This window comes from Python bivittatus, unplaced genomic scaffold, assembly GCF_059951505.1.
Source record: "Python bivittatus isolate LINGU-HERP-01145 unplaced genomic scaffold, Pbiv_v1 ctg000700_np1212, whole genome shotgun sequence".
In the NCBI taxonomy this organism is placed as follows: domain Eukaryota; kingdom Metazoa; phylum Chordata; class Lepidosauria; order Squamata; family Pythonidae; genus Python; species Python bivittatus.
The window spans coordinates 8,743,037-8,760,312 of NW_028277098.1; the positions used below are offsets into that span (position 1 = coordinate 8,743,037).

At 40.6% G+C, this 17,276-nt stretch overlaps 1 protein-coding gene across 1 annotated transcript in view; it reads left to right on the plus strand.

Annotated features, from left to right (window-relative positions):
* Nucleotides 1-749: 749 nt before the first annotated feature.
* The window catches only part of LAMC2 (laminin subunit gamma 2), a 54,328-nt gene continuing 37,801 nt past the window's right edge, over nt 750-17,276 (plus strand). Inside the window, exons 1-2 of the mRNA XM_007425369.3 lie at nt 750-993; nt 13,977-14,165. Coding sequence (XP_007425431.1) covers nt 909-993; nt 13,977-14,165 — 274 coding nt within the window. The 5' untranslated portion in view covers nt 750-908. The remainder of the gene's footprint in view (nt 994-13,976; nt 14,166-17,276) is intronic.

Sequence of the window (17,276 nt, forward strand, 5' to 3'; positions counted from 1 at the left end):
AAATCCTGAGCCTACAGGCCAAGCTGGGAAATTGAAAAATCATGCCTGAAGGAGACAGTGGCAAACCAATTCCAAATGCTTGCCGAGAAAACAATAGACATGTGTCTGTTAAGTCACCAAGAATCTAGCTCAATTCAGTCACTTTATTTCCCCCCCCAAATGTATATACCCACTACGCTTCCAATTATGCCCAAGTACTTTACTCTGGATGGAATCAAGCTATCTTCCCATCTAGTCTTCCTTTGCATTGTAAATTCAAAAGCTGGCAAACACAAAGACTGCTACAGTCTTCACTGTAATCATCATGCTGAGATTCTTCAAAAGAATTCTAATTGACTGAAGGTGAGTGAGAACATGCCCAGTTCATTCCAGCATCTGGAAAAAAAAATGTACAAAAGTGGTGTGTTCCCATTCTTTGGGGATTCAAGTTGACATTCACCTAACCATTCTAAGAACCCCGTCTGCTGTAAATAGGTGGCTGGAGTGGAAAGATCCAGGCTAAAATCTTTCTTCCCGTCCTTCTGCTGCCATCCTACTCCCTCCTGGCTTGCTGCCAGGGGCAGTTGCTGCTGTACTCTGTAGAACACCGCCCCTGTGAACAACTAAGAAAAAATAGTCAGGTACCTCCTTGCACTGTATATGGGCTGCTCCCTCTTCCCCCTCCTTTTTTTTTTTTTTTTAATTCACAAGGTGAGTCAGAGTGAAGACAAGCTCTTTTCTTCCTGTTGAGAATGATTCAGGCAGGGGAGGCAATAAAAATTACCTGAAAGAAGACAAGGAGGCAGAGTGGACTAGTCTGCAGCTGAAAAGCCACTGGACAGAGACTACCTCCCGTTCAAGACCTCCACTGGGAAGAAAGTTGGATTTGAACCACCTCTGGAGACAAAGCTAGTTCCAGGTTGCCCGGAATGTCTCTACATTGGCTAATAACTCTGAGTTACCTTTCAGCTTCACTTCTCCTCCCTGCAACTCTTGGCACCCAAAGAAGAGAAGGTGAGAGCTTAAATTAAAAGCATCCCACTCTAGTTTTGGAAGGGATTCCATTTACCAGAGTCTCTCTTCCCTGTTTTCCATGTAAAGATTTCCCCTTAGGCAGCTCTCCAAGTTGCAGTACATCTGGAGGTGCAAGAGAGGGTACTTAGTGATCAGGTGGGATTTCTCAGGAACTAGCAGCATAGCTCTTTGAAGGCCAGCCCTCCACAAATGGATGATACAGGAGGCAAGATTAGCTCTTCTTTCACCTTTCCTTCCCCAGGTCTAGGACCCTTTCCGTTCTCTAAACCAGTTTATATCATCTCTCACTGAAGCTTACATGTGGTCACCTAGCAACTAAAGCAAGCTTGCTCATTTTAGATGTTCTGTTTGGGTGCTGGACAAAAGCATTATAAGGCTGTTGTAATCACTGTTACAAGGCCAAACTTGGGACAATTATCCCACCATTTTAATAGGTCATTTCATTGTTAAGGAAAGTGGATGGATATAACTCTTTATAGCTAAGACTGAGAATCCTTCATTCATAAAGTAAATTGTTCATTCTGAATTCCATAAAAATACTGTCCATTCTATTTTTCTCAAATCTTCAGATGGGTGATAGATCCAATTTAATCCCCTTACTATACTTTGTAGATAGTTTTGCAGGTAATGTGATCATCTGTGAGGGGAATACTTTTGATTGTTTATTCTGGGTTTAAAGTTTGATGCCAAGTTCATGTACAAGTTTGATCTCGGATTACATTCGTTTAACAATGATGGTGAAGCACTTATAATAAGAGTTTATGTGTTCATACAATTAATTTCCTGACATAATTTTATTAGGATTAAAAAGATGTTTCTATCACCTTTTTAATCCTAGTAAAAAGGCCTTTAGAACTTAACTGTGTGCAGCTGACACATTTATCATCTTATAACTGATAATATAGAATTCTAGCTATCTATATTACAAATTCATGTGCATTTTATACCACTGTAGATCATTTCCCTTTTAGGCATTCTAGGAAATGTCCTTTTGTGGGGGTGCTGAGAATTCTAATATAAATCCTTATTCTCTATATTCACGTGCAGGATATCAGACCCCCCCTTCACCCCCCCCCCATGCTTTCTCTTTGCTTGTCTCTCCAAAAACAGAATTTGGGAAACAAAGTATCTTCTCTGTATATAGAAACTCAATTCTCCAAGTGTGAGCCATTATATAGCAAAGCAGTACCAACTAAAACCAGAGAGAGATAATGGCAGGTATTAAAAGATTGTATGGAGTATCCTGAAAGGAGGGGGAATTTAACACAACTATTTTCTTTGCATGACCTATTTTTAATTATTAAAGCCTTAAGAACCTTTAAGAAAAATACAATCTGACTCTGATTTCTCAGTTTCTCTTCATGGATACCATTCCAATCACATTTGGACAATGTGTTCATGATGGTTAGAAATACATATATGCCAGGCTCACTAGAGGCAAACAGTAAACTAGGAGGTCTGCTCAAAGTATAGGCAACTTTGAATTTTCCTTAGGATGCCCGATTTTGGAGTGGGTTGGAAAACCACTCTGTGAATCTAAGAAGAGTAGACTTTAAAGGAAACTTACGGACAAACCAATCATGCACTTATTTGTTAAATATAAGCTCATTGAGGAATATTTTTATCATTAAATGAATCTAGGGAATTGAACAAAATCTAATTTCCTGCTTTACAAATGTAAGTCCCTCTAAATCAACAATGAAACAATAAGCTTTCTTTCTCTCATTTATACATTCTTGGTAACCTGCTGAAAAGCAAAAACCTGCTTGCTTTTTTCCAAAGTGGAAGCTCACCAAACAGTCACTTTTCCATTCATTCCTGGGCCTTCACATTTATTTATTTATTTATTTAAGTTTATTGGCCGCCTAACTCCAGTGGACTCTGGGTGGTGCATGAAAGTGAAAAAGATGTAAAAACAGTTAAAGATATTAAATCAACAAGCAGCCTGGACTAAAATGCTCTAATAACAAAATCCACAAAACAAAACAGGGGCCATTAAACTAATAACAAATGTCAATCACAGGGCTGGGACCAAATCAGGTTTTCAAAGCTCTCTGGAACCCCAGGAGGGAGGGCACCGTCCTTATATCTGGGAGGATGTGGTTCCAGAGGGTGGGGACCACAATAGAGAAGGCACGCTTTCTCTGTCCCACAAGATGGCAACCTTTAATGGAGGAGTCCTGGAGCGTACCCAGTCTGCTGGAACGTACTGGTTGGGCAGAAACAGTTGGAGACCCAGTCACTTTTCTGTACTCTCTCATCTCATTCCTGTACACCTATTAATGTCACCTAATGTCCCTCTGGATCACATCCATTCACATTGTTGCACATTCCACCCCCCATGGTTCTTCCATTATGGCATGTAACATACAGCTATCATCTGCTTATGGATTCCTACCTCTATATGCAGCCACAACAACCTAGATGACAGCAATTCATACTTTTGGATGTACATTTTAGCTCTTTCATTCATAATAAAATCTACACCTTCCTTTATATATTTATATATCAACTTCATTTCACAAGATCAGACTACTTTCATTCAGATGTTACCTCTTCCCTATTCTCTAAGTTTGACATACACACAATATATCTATATTTCTTTCTTTAATTTCATTCATTAATTTATCCTCTTTATCATTTACTGTTCTTACATTCCAAGTCATAATCTTCCATATGCTTATGGTCATCAGCAGATGGACCCATAGCTCTTTACTTTCACTACCCATCATATATATATATATATATATATATATATATATTCACACACATACGTACATACCTATATGAACACACACATACACACACATACACACACATACTAACACACCTAGAAGAGGAGGTAAAACACAGAGAAGAAAGTGCAGAATATATTTCAGTGATCTATAGCCTCAGAATGTGATTTAGCAAAAGTATCTGTGTACTTTTAATCCTGGTTGGGCTTTATTCTAATGGCAGGTATATAAATACTTATAAAAGTTTCACTATATCCTGAGACTTGTCCATTTGTACTACTAAACTGAATGTATATAACAGCTTCATATGTTCAGAATGTTAATGACAAAAGAAGAAATCTAATGGATAGTGATCCTCAGATTACTGGGGATCACTATCCCTTAGATTACTAGGGCATAGACATGAATAAGAGAAAGCTGTGTCATGTGAGGCATGAGAGCTAAAATGGAGAGAGGGGCTTTATTTGAGGGCTTACTTTGTTAAGTCAGCTTTAGTTAGGTGCAATCAAATCAAGTTTGATTCCTGGTGACTGCGTGGACAAAATGCTCACCACCTTGCCACCAATAATACTTTGTAGCTCTTCCAAGGACAATCTGGTAATTTCTTTAATCCTGCCCTTCTTTCCTATCTGTCATCTTTTGTTTCTTCCCTCAACCTTGTCAAGCATAGACATTTTTTCCTAGTCCATCATCTCCTTATGTCATACGCTCTAATTATATTAATTTCTGCTTGCTGATCATCACCACAAGCAACCAAGTATTTTTTTACTTAGTCAAGGATCAATTGGTTCATCTTGCAGGCCATGGTATTCTTAGTCAGAATCTCCACATCCATAATCTGAAGGCACAAACCATTCCTTTTACTATTCTGATCTTTGTTATAATAGAAATATCCATATCCTTCATGATCTTGTCCATCATTGTCTTCCTCCCTAGGATTAAACTCCTCTTCACTTTTCCAGCATACTGCTCATCTTTATCTAGTCTTGAGCCCAAGAAAATAAAAATTACCTGTCACTTTCACTTCTCTACTGTCAATAGTTTGCTAAACACATTGGTTCCCATTACCTCTGATCTCTGTTTAAATGCTTCTTGCTATAAAATTCTTTCTGGAGTGTAAGAGGAAGAGCCTCCCCATTACTTTGGTTCTGTGCTCAATAAACTGTGGAATAATCTGTTGTCTTCTTCCAGATTTTTTTACATCCCAGTCTAGACTACAGCCCTGGGATCTCCTAGTAGACTCCCATCCAGATACCAATCAGGAATAACCATGCTTAGCTTTTTGAGACCAGCTTAGGTAGGCTAGATGCTGCCACCTGCTATATATCCTGCCATCACATGAGAGAAATCAAACTCCAGCCTATCAGCTTTACAGTTACAAAATGCTGGTTATGCTCAGGATACCATGTAGTAAGACTCTTAACACCTGTTCTCTCTTCTTTCTCTTTACTCACCATAAATAAAAGGAGACATGAAAATTCACTCTACTTAAGTTGAGGGTTAGAAGCACACTGAAGTGAAAGTTGTACTCCTACAACTAACAGCCCAACTGTGTCTAACAGTGTTGAGTGCTTCTCGTTAGTAAGTAAATACTTTAATCCTTCTGCCTGAATGAACAAAGTGAAAAGTACTGACCCCAAAATGCTCCTTTTGTAAAGGCTGGAAGGAAAAAAACACCATTCTTTTTTGCCTGCAAAGATCATCAGTGCTCAAAGTAGCAACTTGATTTAATGCCAAATCCTATTTTTCTAGAAGCAGGGAACTTCTGTCATCCTCAGCCAGCCTGGTCAATGGTGAAGGATTGAACGTGTGACAATCTTGAGTTCTGGAACACAAAAAATCAGCCTCTGGGACTGCCAGGCAGTGTGAAACGTTCAAACTAGACTTGTATCAAAAAAGAAACAGGAGGCTTATTTCTTACCTACACTTCATCAGTACAGCATGCCATTTGATTTGAATTTCTCCCAAAGTTTGTTTGTATATGTGTGTGTATCAGCCCTTCAAGGTAGACCAGGGTGTCAGAGTTATGAATGTTAATACTGCTTTTATTATAGGGTTACAGTAACAGAATTTTGCAAGTCTGAAGGAGTTTCCCCCTTCCCTCCCTTTATCTTCATGAGAACTAGGGAGGTTCATGTCTGAGATGCTTACTCAAATTACATTTCTACCCCGATTTTGTTCATCTGACTGTTGCCTTGGTTGCAGCTCTTTCTCCTGTTCCTCAAGGTTATTCCTTCTTCCCATTACAGTGTGTTTCAGTTCTGTGCTCCATCCAGTTACATCTTTTATAACAATGTAAAGGAAAATGTGTTGTGTGTCGGTGGTAATTTTATTACAAAGGGAAATTGCAGAGATCCCTTTAAGGATAAAGGCAGGTATTAAGAAACTGATGGGATAAAGGTCAAATATATGGATATTTTGTCACTTTTGGACGATGCAATGACCAAAACATGCAAAATTGTCTCTTGAAAGTTAATAGTTAAAAAAAAATACAACATTGCTAAAGAATGAGCAACATGCACAAGCTATATTCAGAAAAACAACACAACCTTCATGGGGTTGAGGGAAGTGAGCCACAACACAATCCTATATAGGTCAACTTAGAAGTAAAACCCATTGATTTAAATAGAGCATTCTCCCTGATAAGATCTGTATCTCAGGATCACTGATATCAGCATAGCTCTGCTCTCTCTGATGTATGTTACTTTTCCACCAAACATTAATATGGGTTACTGCCTTTCCTCTCTGGAATCCCTCTCTGGAATTTTTGTCAGAGTTTATTGTGTTATAGGAAAGTCCAGAAACATTTCTTTTCTTCATATGCCCTATGTCTTCTTAGCTGGAATCTTGGATTCTAGTTTGGCAAAATTATGATGTAGCTGCGAACAGCAGCAGAAAATTCTTCTGGGTCCATAAACTGCATTAAAGGTTTTTATGTGTTGTCTTCTTCAAAAACATTTATAGTATTTAAAGTACCACAAATAAAATATGTTTCGTGAAATAAGTTTCAGGGCTAATTTGTACATGTTCATTGCTTTCTTCTCTTGGTGACTATTGCCAGAAGCGGATGCTGTTACAGTTTTCCACTTATCTCAGCCACAGGGATTTCCGGTGGCAGAACCGAGCCTACAGTCATGTTGAACATAGGTATACAGTTTTAGTAGGGTAACCCATTTTAAGAGAGTCTCATTCAAAATGAATAAACAACACAATTCATGAAACACCTTGATAGGTACGACAATCCTGGCAAGAGATGTGGTTTTACCTTGTAAAAATTACAGACAGGCTTATCATGATGTCATGGTCTTCACGGCTGTTGTTGTTGTTGTTTAAATTTTACAAGCCTCAGCAGAATCTAGACGTGATGGAGTGATGTCATCCACCAACAAACGAATCTGTTGGGTAGGAAAATTACTTTGCTATAATTATATGTGGGCAGTTAACTAGCCAGCAATCATTCCCATATTAGAAGTTGGTAGCTTTGAAACAAATGAGCAAGAAGCATCAGGTCTTGCAGTAAACTTGGACCTGAGCAATACCACTTCAGAAGGATGATGAGCAGGACATCAGGGAATGTTGCTTCATGCAAGATGGCATCTCTCATTGAGCCCAGAACCAAAGTAATGGGGAGGCTCTTCTTCTTACATTCAGAAAGAATTTTATGGCAAGAGGTGGGAAGACCCTTGGGTGTAGTCAATCCAGCATGGATTTTACCTGCTCTGCTTGTGGTCTACTCATAGGCTCTGCTCTCCAACCAATACTCCACACTTCCTAACAGGGTCTTTTTTTCCACTTGTTGCACCAATAAATGAAAACAGTCTAACCTCTGAGGAAATTCATATCACGCTGCTTGACTTCCCAAATTGCAGAAAGGAAAAAGAAGAGGTCATGTCCAAGCTTCTGGAAAGAAAAAGAAAAAAGGAAACCCAAGCTAGTTGCATGCCCTGCCAACTCTCCTTCAGAATAAGGAGTCTATCCTGATCCACCTATTGCCTGAGGAAAGGCAAGTCTTAAGGAAGCACATTTCCATTGCAACTAAAAATGAGTGTGACCCTCCAGCCATTTTCCTCTTGCGTTAAGCCTTTTAAAATTTAAAAGACATCACACAAAATTGTTCCTGAATTTTTTTGGTGGTTGTGGGAGCCTTTTTCAGGGGAAGTACATAAAGATACATTTTTTAAAAAATGAGGTGTATTACCAGACCATGGCTTTTGGAAGGTGAAGTAAAAAGTAAAACTGTGGCTTAATATATATAGGCTTTGCAATAAAATTACCACCAACACAAAAAGATTGCAATAACTATTTAGGTATTATAAAGAAGTTTTTTAAGAATTACCTGATCTAGGCTACAGATATATACAGGACTTGTGTGTGTGTGCCTTGAAGTCAGTTTTTTACTCCTGGTGACTGCCTGGACAAGTCGCTGCAGTTTTCTTGGCAAGGTATCAGAAATGGTTTGCCCTGGCCTCCTTCCTAGAGCTGAGAGAGGGACTGGTCCAAGGTCACCCAGCTGGCTTTGTGCCTGGCAAGTCTAGAACTCACAGTCTCCTGGTTTCTAGCCTGATGCCTAACCACTACACCAAACTGCCTCTCATGGAGGACCAGGATTAGATGGAAGTAAAGAGAGTTTTCTATAGCTCTTTGTGGTCATGTAGTGGTTGACCTGAGTTTTGCAACCCTGGTCTATAACTTTATTATAGTTGGCCAGTGGGTTGGTTGATTTGACAAATCAGTCAGTTACTGCTTTGTATTAGTTTTGCAAATCTTTTATTCTAACTATGGTCTGGCATGATGCCTCAATAGATCAACCTTTCTTCTGGTGAGTGTTGTGCCACAGAGGAAGGAATTAATACTTGTAGTGCAGGATAGAAAAGAAATGCAGAGAAAGTCTTCTGGATCACAATTTACCTCTTACATGTTTAGAACTTCAAACCAGGTGATGATTAGGACAAACCAGTTAGCAGTGATGTCTAAACGGAGCTGATATTTCTAGTTTTTATAGCTAACATGTACCCTACATCACCATTCATTTAAACAAACAGAAGGCCAAGAGCTACAGGTCCTTTTATTCCTTCCTAGTTTATGTCTGAAAACAGTAATTGCAAGCTTATGCTTAAGCTTGAAAGCAACAGTTAACTAATTCTCCTATATTAGTTGTGGATCACTAAACAAACACAGATGCCCAGTAAAGTTCAATGTATGTAAGTGTGGTTGGTTTTCAGTCTCAATTCATCTAACTTTTCCCATACATGTCAGGATTACAGACCCAGAATTCCCACCCAATGTGGCCAGGTGTTTGGAATTTAGGGACTTACAGACACAACACAAGCTTTTGAAAAAACACCACCACTCCCTCAATTCAAAATATTTTGCCAACTAATCCCCAGTCAGAAATGCCCCTTTGGACGGGGGTGGGGGGAGGGATTTGAAAGGACAGTTGCTTTGTAGTTGCAGATGTTCTTGAAGATATTGATTATCTCAATCCCTTTCAATCTGGGTTCAGGCCTTGTTTAAGACAGAAAAACCAGGGCTTCCTTAACAGATGAGCTCTTGTGGGAGAGACACAGAGAGAGTGTGACTCTTTTGGTCTTTCTTGATCTCTCACTGGCTTCTGATTCTGTTGGCTATGTTATTCTTCTGGATCATGTTTGTGAGTTAGAGACTGAGCACTATGTTATAGTGGTTTCAGTCCTTCTTGCAGGAACAATCTCAGAGAGTAATATTAAGTGACTATGCCTCTCTTTCTCCATGGTGCTGTTTAATGGAACTGATGGAAGCAGTCATTCTGGTGCTGAGTATCACCAGTCTGCAGATGACAGACTTTTTTCCATAGCATCTGAATCAGAAGAGGTTGTGCATATTCTGAATCAATGCTTGGAGGCCACAGAGGGGTGAATGAGGGTCAATAAACCAAGACAAAATCCCAACAAGATGGGGTTTCCAGGCAAGGGAATTTAGGAGTTTACTTCTAAATGGGATTGTATTCTGTCAGAAATTGTGGGGATGCTTCTAGAATCATCAATTGGAGATCAAGAGACCTCTGCCTATGGCCAGCCTCAGTTAGTATATCAGCTACAACCTTCTCAGTCAGGGACAAACTAGTTATAGTTGTTCAACCATTGATAATCTGTAGAAAGTAAAGATGGCCTTGACAGAGATGCTGCCTAGGCAAAAGGAGCTGAAGCATTTTTTAAAGTCCAGAACAGCCAGATAACATACAGAAGTGGCTCCAGCAGAAGCCCCCCAATTCACTGAACTAGAAGAAGGAGGACGACGTACAATCAGACTTGCATGATTCTGTTATAATAGCCAATCTCACTGCAAGTAATGTTAGCCTTCTTGTGGGGTTGATTTCCTGGTCTGGTCCATCTAGTGGGGCTGACTTCATCTCATGTTTCTATTACTGTAATGTGCTGAATGTAGGTCTGTCTTTGTACTTGGTCTGGAAGCTAAGAGCTATGCAGAACAATCCAGGCAAATTGTTCATGCATAAGTTGCACCTTTAACTGAAGCTGCTAATTAGCTACCAAGACATGTTCAAGGTCTTGGTTATCATACAAGGCTCTAAAAACCTGGGACCAGGGTAGCAATTAGAGAGACCTGGCCAGTCACTGAGATCACTGAGGAGGTATACTGAGGACCGCGGAAAGCCTTCTGGTTGCTGTATTGTCGAAGGAAGACCCATAAAGACCCAGAAGCCCGGAAGACCCACACCAGCCACCTTCTGGTTGCTGCTTGCAAGCAAGCCTTGCACTGGCATTCTTTCCTCCCTGAACCTGGGAAGTCAGAATGTACCTGAGGAGAAGGTAGTGCAGAGAAACCAAAACTGCAGCAGAAATTGATCAGTGGGAGAAAGATCTGGTACCCCTTGTCTGCTACTGCTTCAGCATTAATTCATTCCTTCACCAAACTGCCTTTCTCTAAATAAGATACTGGGATTTAAGGCCTTTCTTTGCAGTACAAACATGACCTAATTCTTTTTTTTCCCCTTGTCATTCATGCCATCATGATCTGTCACCAGCCCTTGAATGAGACAGGTTTAAGTTATGGAATATTTTTCCCCATCCAGCAGCAGTCGCAAATTATGTAAAATCTGATGTTCTTTGCTACTATCCCATCAATAGGTGAGGTCAGATCATGGAATCAGAGGGTAGGAAGGGATTTTAGAGCTTTTCAACCCTCTGCCCAGGGCAGGAATCCTCAGACTTTCCCACACAAAAGTTTCTCCAACCTTTGTTTGAAAACCTGTAGCAATGGAGTGCCCTGATTCAGGAGGCAGGCCATTCCACTGCTTAATACCTCTTCTCATGGTCAGGAAATCCCTATTTCAAGTCTGGATTTCCCTCTGTAAAGCTTTCTCCTATTGGTTCTTGTCCTACTGGCACTACAGGGAGTAAATCCATACTCTCTCCCCTGTGACAGCCTTATTAGCTGTCCTTATTGGCCTTTTCAGGCTGATGCAGACATAGATCCTTTCTTTCAGCTCCCTAGGCCAGGCTGCCTCTGCCACTACACTGTTTTCTCCTGAAGGCCATGCTGTGCTGTCCTGTCCTTATCATGGAAAAGAAACTTGCATTTGTGTGTGTGTGTGTGTGTATGCGCGCGCAACTCATCTCACTTCATGATCCCATTCACTTCCCAATGCTTAATTTTTATCCGTCAAGGGAAAGAGAGCAGAAATCCATCACTTCCCCACTTTTCTGCATCACTGTCATGTTTAATAGATGTTTTTCCACCATTTGGGGATGCTGAAGAGGGGAAAGAGAAACAAAGCTGGAGGAATCTATCAATGACTTTGCTTAACACGCCCTACAGATGCATAATCAGTTCTCACTGTTTGGAAATGAGCGGGGTAGGGATTGGCCATGGGGACTGCAAATTTTATACTGGCAGGTAGTTTTCTGCCACCTCAGCAGCGGATGGAGTGTGTGTCTATATAGCATCAGGAAAAGCTCTTAGATACTCATGTCTCCATGTAACGTGTAGTAGACTTCAGTACAGTTCTGTAGAATTTTTATACTAGACCTATCCAGAACATCCTTTTTCCTAATAAATGTAGATAAAACAATAGATAGTGACCAGAATGTTCTCATTCTGAATTTCTGGAATGGCCAATTTCTGTGGAAAAAGGCAAGTTCTAGCAAGACCTCCTTTTAGGGAAGGACGTGGCACTGAGGAGAGTGACTGGGGCTGCTGCCAGGCATGTCAGCTGCAGCCGTGCCTCTGGCAACCTGGGTAAATTCCAGGTGGTGCTGAGTGAGTGCTGAGGGGAATGAGATCAGCTTGGCAGCCATGGCAGAGCCTGGGCAGGTCTGATTTGTAGGATCCTCTCAGGTACTTGGAATGCAAGAGTCATGCCTGAACTTGATTGTATGTGTTGGCAGCCAAAGTGAGGATTAGCTGGAGCAGCTGTTGATGACTCTCTGGGTTTCTGACAAATATGTGGTTATTCTCAGTGAGATGGATAACTTGTCGATGGGGTAGGTGACAGAGAAGGAAACATACATGGCGTTTGGGTGTATGTTTCTGCTCAGTACTAATACTGGAATTTTCTCCCTTTTCATTGGGGCTTGTTCATATTTTGCATAGGGGGTGCATGTTTATACACATGCAGATATCCAGTTCAAATCCTGCTCCTGAACAAAAAAGAAAAGAAAAGAAAAAGAACTAAGATGAATTCACATTATTACATTGCTAGGAAATTTGCTTGTTTTGCAAATCTTTCTCAATCCCTCTCAACATCTCGAAACAGAACTATACTAATGCTTAATAATCCATTGGGCACGCTGCTCATGGCTATAAGGCTCCTAAGGATCTAAGAAAAAGATCCTTAGGAGCCCCAACGAATCTTTATTATATACAGTAGATCTACGTTTATATTATATATTGATCTGTTTGGAAGGGGTTTTAGTTAATACTGTGCCAATTACACAGTAGTTAATCCAGCTCTGAATTACACTACACCTTGTATTGGCCTACAATATATATTCACGCATAAGCCCATCCACGGATAAGCCGACCCTTGAATTTTTAACCAAAATACCATGAAAAATGTGCTACCTCCAGATAAGCTGACCCTCGGAATTTTTGTATCTTTTAATTTTCACAATTGGCTTATCTGTGGATGGTGCATTTTTCATAATATTTTGGTTTAAAATTCAAGGGTTTGGCTTATCCGCAAGTATATACAGAATATACAGGTACTTTAAAAAGCTGAGGGAAAAACCTACCATTTATACTCATGGATAAGCCCATCCGCAGATAAGCCAAACCCAATTTTTTGCATGTATTTTGGTACCTAAAATTCTTGGCTTATCTGCAAGTATGTAGGGTATATTTCTTTAACAGTCATGGCCTTTGCTCTGCAAAATCTCTGGATATTGAAGTGTAGACACTGAGAAATCTAGCAGAGATTCCTGGGGTCTTCACAATCTTACAAAGCTTGTAAATGGCTGACTAACTTTAAACCATTTTGTATATACGGCTGTGACGTTTCCATTAATTCTACTGAAAGCAAAGGTTAAGTCCATGTTAACGCATTTGCTCACAGTCTGGAATATCCTGCTTTCCTGTCCCTTGCTGTTGGTTAACCTTACTTCTTTCTTCTTAACCATTTACCTATTACCTTGCTTCTGTTAAATTTTAGATTATAAGATCCTTGAGGCAGGAAAACCGACGTATGCTTTGTTATTTATGAAATTCTGTAAATTACTATGTATCTTGAATACAACATAAAGGTAATTATTAATAGATGAGCTAATTTTATCCCAGAGCTCAGATGTGAAATTTCTCTGGTTTTGTCGCTGAGAACTGTTGTATCTGCCAAAGCAAGGAGATTTAAATGAGGAGTGAGGAGTTTAGGGATCAAAACTCAATTCCTTACTGTCACAGTTGTAAATTTCTTTTGTGTTTCAACACAGGAAGGTCTAGTTTTCCTTCTCCTCAGGAACTTCTACATAATAAATTGAGGTGTTAGTTCTTTTTGGCTGTGTAGGGCAAAGAAAAGGGTTTGAAACTTGGAAAACCAACAAGAATGAGAAGTGTAATGCATCTCTGCTCTGCCCTAGATCGCATTGTTTCAAGGAAGGAAAGTCATGTTACCATTAGTAGTGTTGCAAATAAGGAAATCCTAACATTTCAATAAATGTAAACTGCACTTATTTTTTAAAATAATCACCCCTGACCCTTTTGTCCAATGGTAACCATTCTGCTTGCTTTGTCTTCCAGCTTGCAACTGCAATGGGAAGTCCAGTCGTTGCATCTTCGACCTCGAGTTACTCAGGCAACGGGGAAATGGGTATCGGTGCATCAACTGTGTTGACAACACGGAGGGAACAAACTGTGAGCGGTGTAAAGAGGGCTTCTATCGCCGGCATCCACAAGATCGTTGTGTGGCCTGCAACTGCAGCCCCAGAGGTAGGCAGATGCTGATTTAGGAAATAAGGAAGGAGGAAGGCCCTGACTCCTAGGCCATCCCCCCACTTGCACAGAACCATGGCAGTAACCCCTGGCAACATCTTTTTTGGGTCTTGTTGCCATAGCATTGCCTTCATCTTGTCCCCAGCCCTTCAGTGAGACAGGCCTAGGCTTAGGATGGGGGAGGCCAGAGGCTGTTAGAAGGCTGGATTAGTTTTGGTTATTTATTTATTTATTTGTTTGTCAAATTTATATGGCTGCGCATCCCACACGAAGTGACTCTGGGCAGCGTACAATAAAACCTACTATTAAAAGCTACTACAAAACCAGTTAAAAACAATAAAAACAATAAGCATTAAAAAAACAAACAAGACCGCAAGCAGGAGAATAGTACACACAATATAGCCAACACACAGGCTCCCTATTACCAGGGGATCCCCAGACCTGCTGGAAAAAAGCACATTTTAAGGACTTTCTGGAAGGCCCTGAGGGTTGGGGCTAACCTTACCCTCGGAGGGTTGATGCTCCAGAGCTCAGGTGCCATGGCAGAAAAGGCTCGCCTCCTAGGTCCCGTCAGGTGGAACTCTTTTGCAGGTGGGACCCATGGCATGCCTCTCTTGCCAGACCTGATGGGATGGCTAGATGTAATTGGGAAGAGGTGATGCCTTGTAGGGCTTTAAAGGTCAAAAACAGCACCTTGGAGCGGACCCAGAAGCAAACTGGTAACCAACGCAACTCATGAAGCAGAGGTGTAACATGATCCTCTTAGGGGTACACATAACTGCCTCTGCTGCCATATTTTGCACCAGCTGCAGCTTCCAGATATTCTTCAAGGGCAGCCCCATGTAGAGTGCATTAGAATAGACCATGTGGGAGGTGACCAGGGTATGAGTGACTGTGAGCACAGCCTCACGATCCAGGAATGGGCACAACTAGCACACAACACAAAGTTGCACAAAGGCTCTCCTGGCCACAACTGTCACCTGCTCCTTGAGCAGGAATTGTGAGTTCAGAAGGACCCCCACATTGCGACCTGGGTCTGTCTGGGGCAGTGCCACCCCATCCAGTACCAAAGATGGTGAAGTCCTAGATCCAGAAGGCCCTAAAACCCAAAGCCACTCAGTCATGCTGGTATAATTTTCTGCTGACCCAAGAATATGTGGATGCTAACCTAGCAGGGGGAACTGCCCTCAGCCACAATGAGTTAGGAACGAGGAGCCACAGCAATAACAATGAAGCTTGTTATTATGTATCAGGATACTGTGGTTAAAGACAATTACTGACCTCCCCCCCCCCACCGCAAAACTGAGCAGGGTCCAACCAGGTTAATACTTAGATGGAAGACCACTAGGGAATCTTAGGACTGTAGGCTAGATCAAGGAATTAAAGAGGGCAATGGAAACCATGTCTTTATTAAGAAGAAGAAAACTGCATGGACGAATCCTTGTGGTTACCAGGAGTCAAGCTTAACTCAAGGAAGTCTTTGCCTTTACCTTTAATGCAATTAATGCACAAATAATAAACAACCTATATCATATATCATGTAGGGGTAGACAGACTGGCTGTACTTTTTGGTCAAGAATGCACTTGTTTGTAGAAAGGTTTGCTGCTGCGTAGAGTAATGATGGCTCCCAAAGGAGTAACTGATTCCAACTGGAAAACAATTATAGGAATTCCCGTCCTCTGATAAGATTTTCCCCATAGTGTATTTCCTGTTCTGCTCTTGCCTCTGTTTGAAATTAACTTTGCGATACTCAGAAACCTACAAATCCTCTTCACCAGAAACAAGAAGGGAGCAAAACCCAAACAGGGCTACATCAGGATCATTATTTGCTTAATTATACCAAAAACTCTTCAATCTTCTGAATATATTATTTCCCAGCCACTTTTTCATCCACTTCGGGTTTTGTTTTTTACTTCTGATGCAAGCAATTATTAATGTTCAAGAGAAGCTTTAAAATGCCAATGAGCATTCTAGACAATGTAGGTTTCACTCTTCTATTTTTAACGGGCTCAAACAATAACCTGGATTTGGTAGATAAGGTCAACAGTTTTAGGGCGGAATATGCCCTAAATTTACTCTGAAATCCCTGGAAAGTTTCAAACTCTAAACCAGTTCTTTTTGGTTCGGATTAGAGCGCTATTCAGATTACTGGGACAGGCATCTTAGTGCTCTGCTCTATTGTGAAGAATTATGGAAGGATACAATTGTATGCAACACAACTGGTTCCCTAACAGAGCCTCCTGCTGTGATGTGTGTTCAGGATTGTCAGGATTCACTGCCCGTTCAACTGTCTTGTGTCCACAGATTGCAGAGGGCAGTGCCCCTGGCTTGCTGTTTCAGGCAGTAGAATATGAGGCAGTCTTGGAGAACTGATAATGGATAATGTTCTCTCCAAGACAGGAAACTTCCTTGAATATTAGAGGCCAAGTCCATTATCTTCTTAGTTTCACTGCTTTAGATTCTTTTTCTTATTTTCCTCTACTTATACTTCAGGAAAAACTTCTTTCATCAGCTGTATTTTTCAATTTTGTAATATTTCTAATCTCTCTCTTTCTCTCTCTCTCTCTTTCATTGTGTGTGCGTGTGCGTGTGCCCAATAAAACATTCCTGTATGAAGGCCATAAAGGCTTCATAGTCAATAAAATATTTGTTGTGTTCTGTTAATTGAAAACTCAGTATTTGGCATTCTGAGAAATGATTTGATGGAAACATGTGCCTGATTTAATGTTTTCCCATTGAAGAATTACCTTTACATCAGAGCTGAAGCAATAGGGTTTCTTCTTCAGTAATGAAAGCAAAAATTATTTATTTTCTTTAAAATAGTTGTATTTTGCTTTTCAGCTTTTCACTCCACTCCACTCACACCGGTGGAGACTGACTGATATGGGTCATATTATAAAAATACTCATGGCCCTTTTGTGATTGAAGTACTCAGAACTGGACACAGTATTCCAAAGTGGTGTCTGATTAAGGCAGAGAACAGTGGGATAATTCGTTTCCATGATCTGAATTCTGCTCCTGTTACTATATCCCCAAATAGCATTTGCTTTTTAAGCAACTGCATCACACTGTTGCCTCATGTTAAACTTTTGATCTACTAGAACACC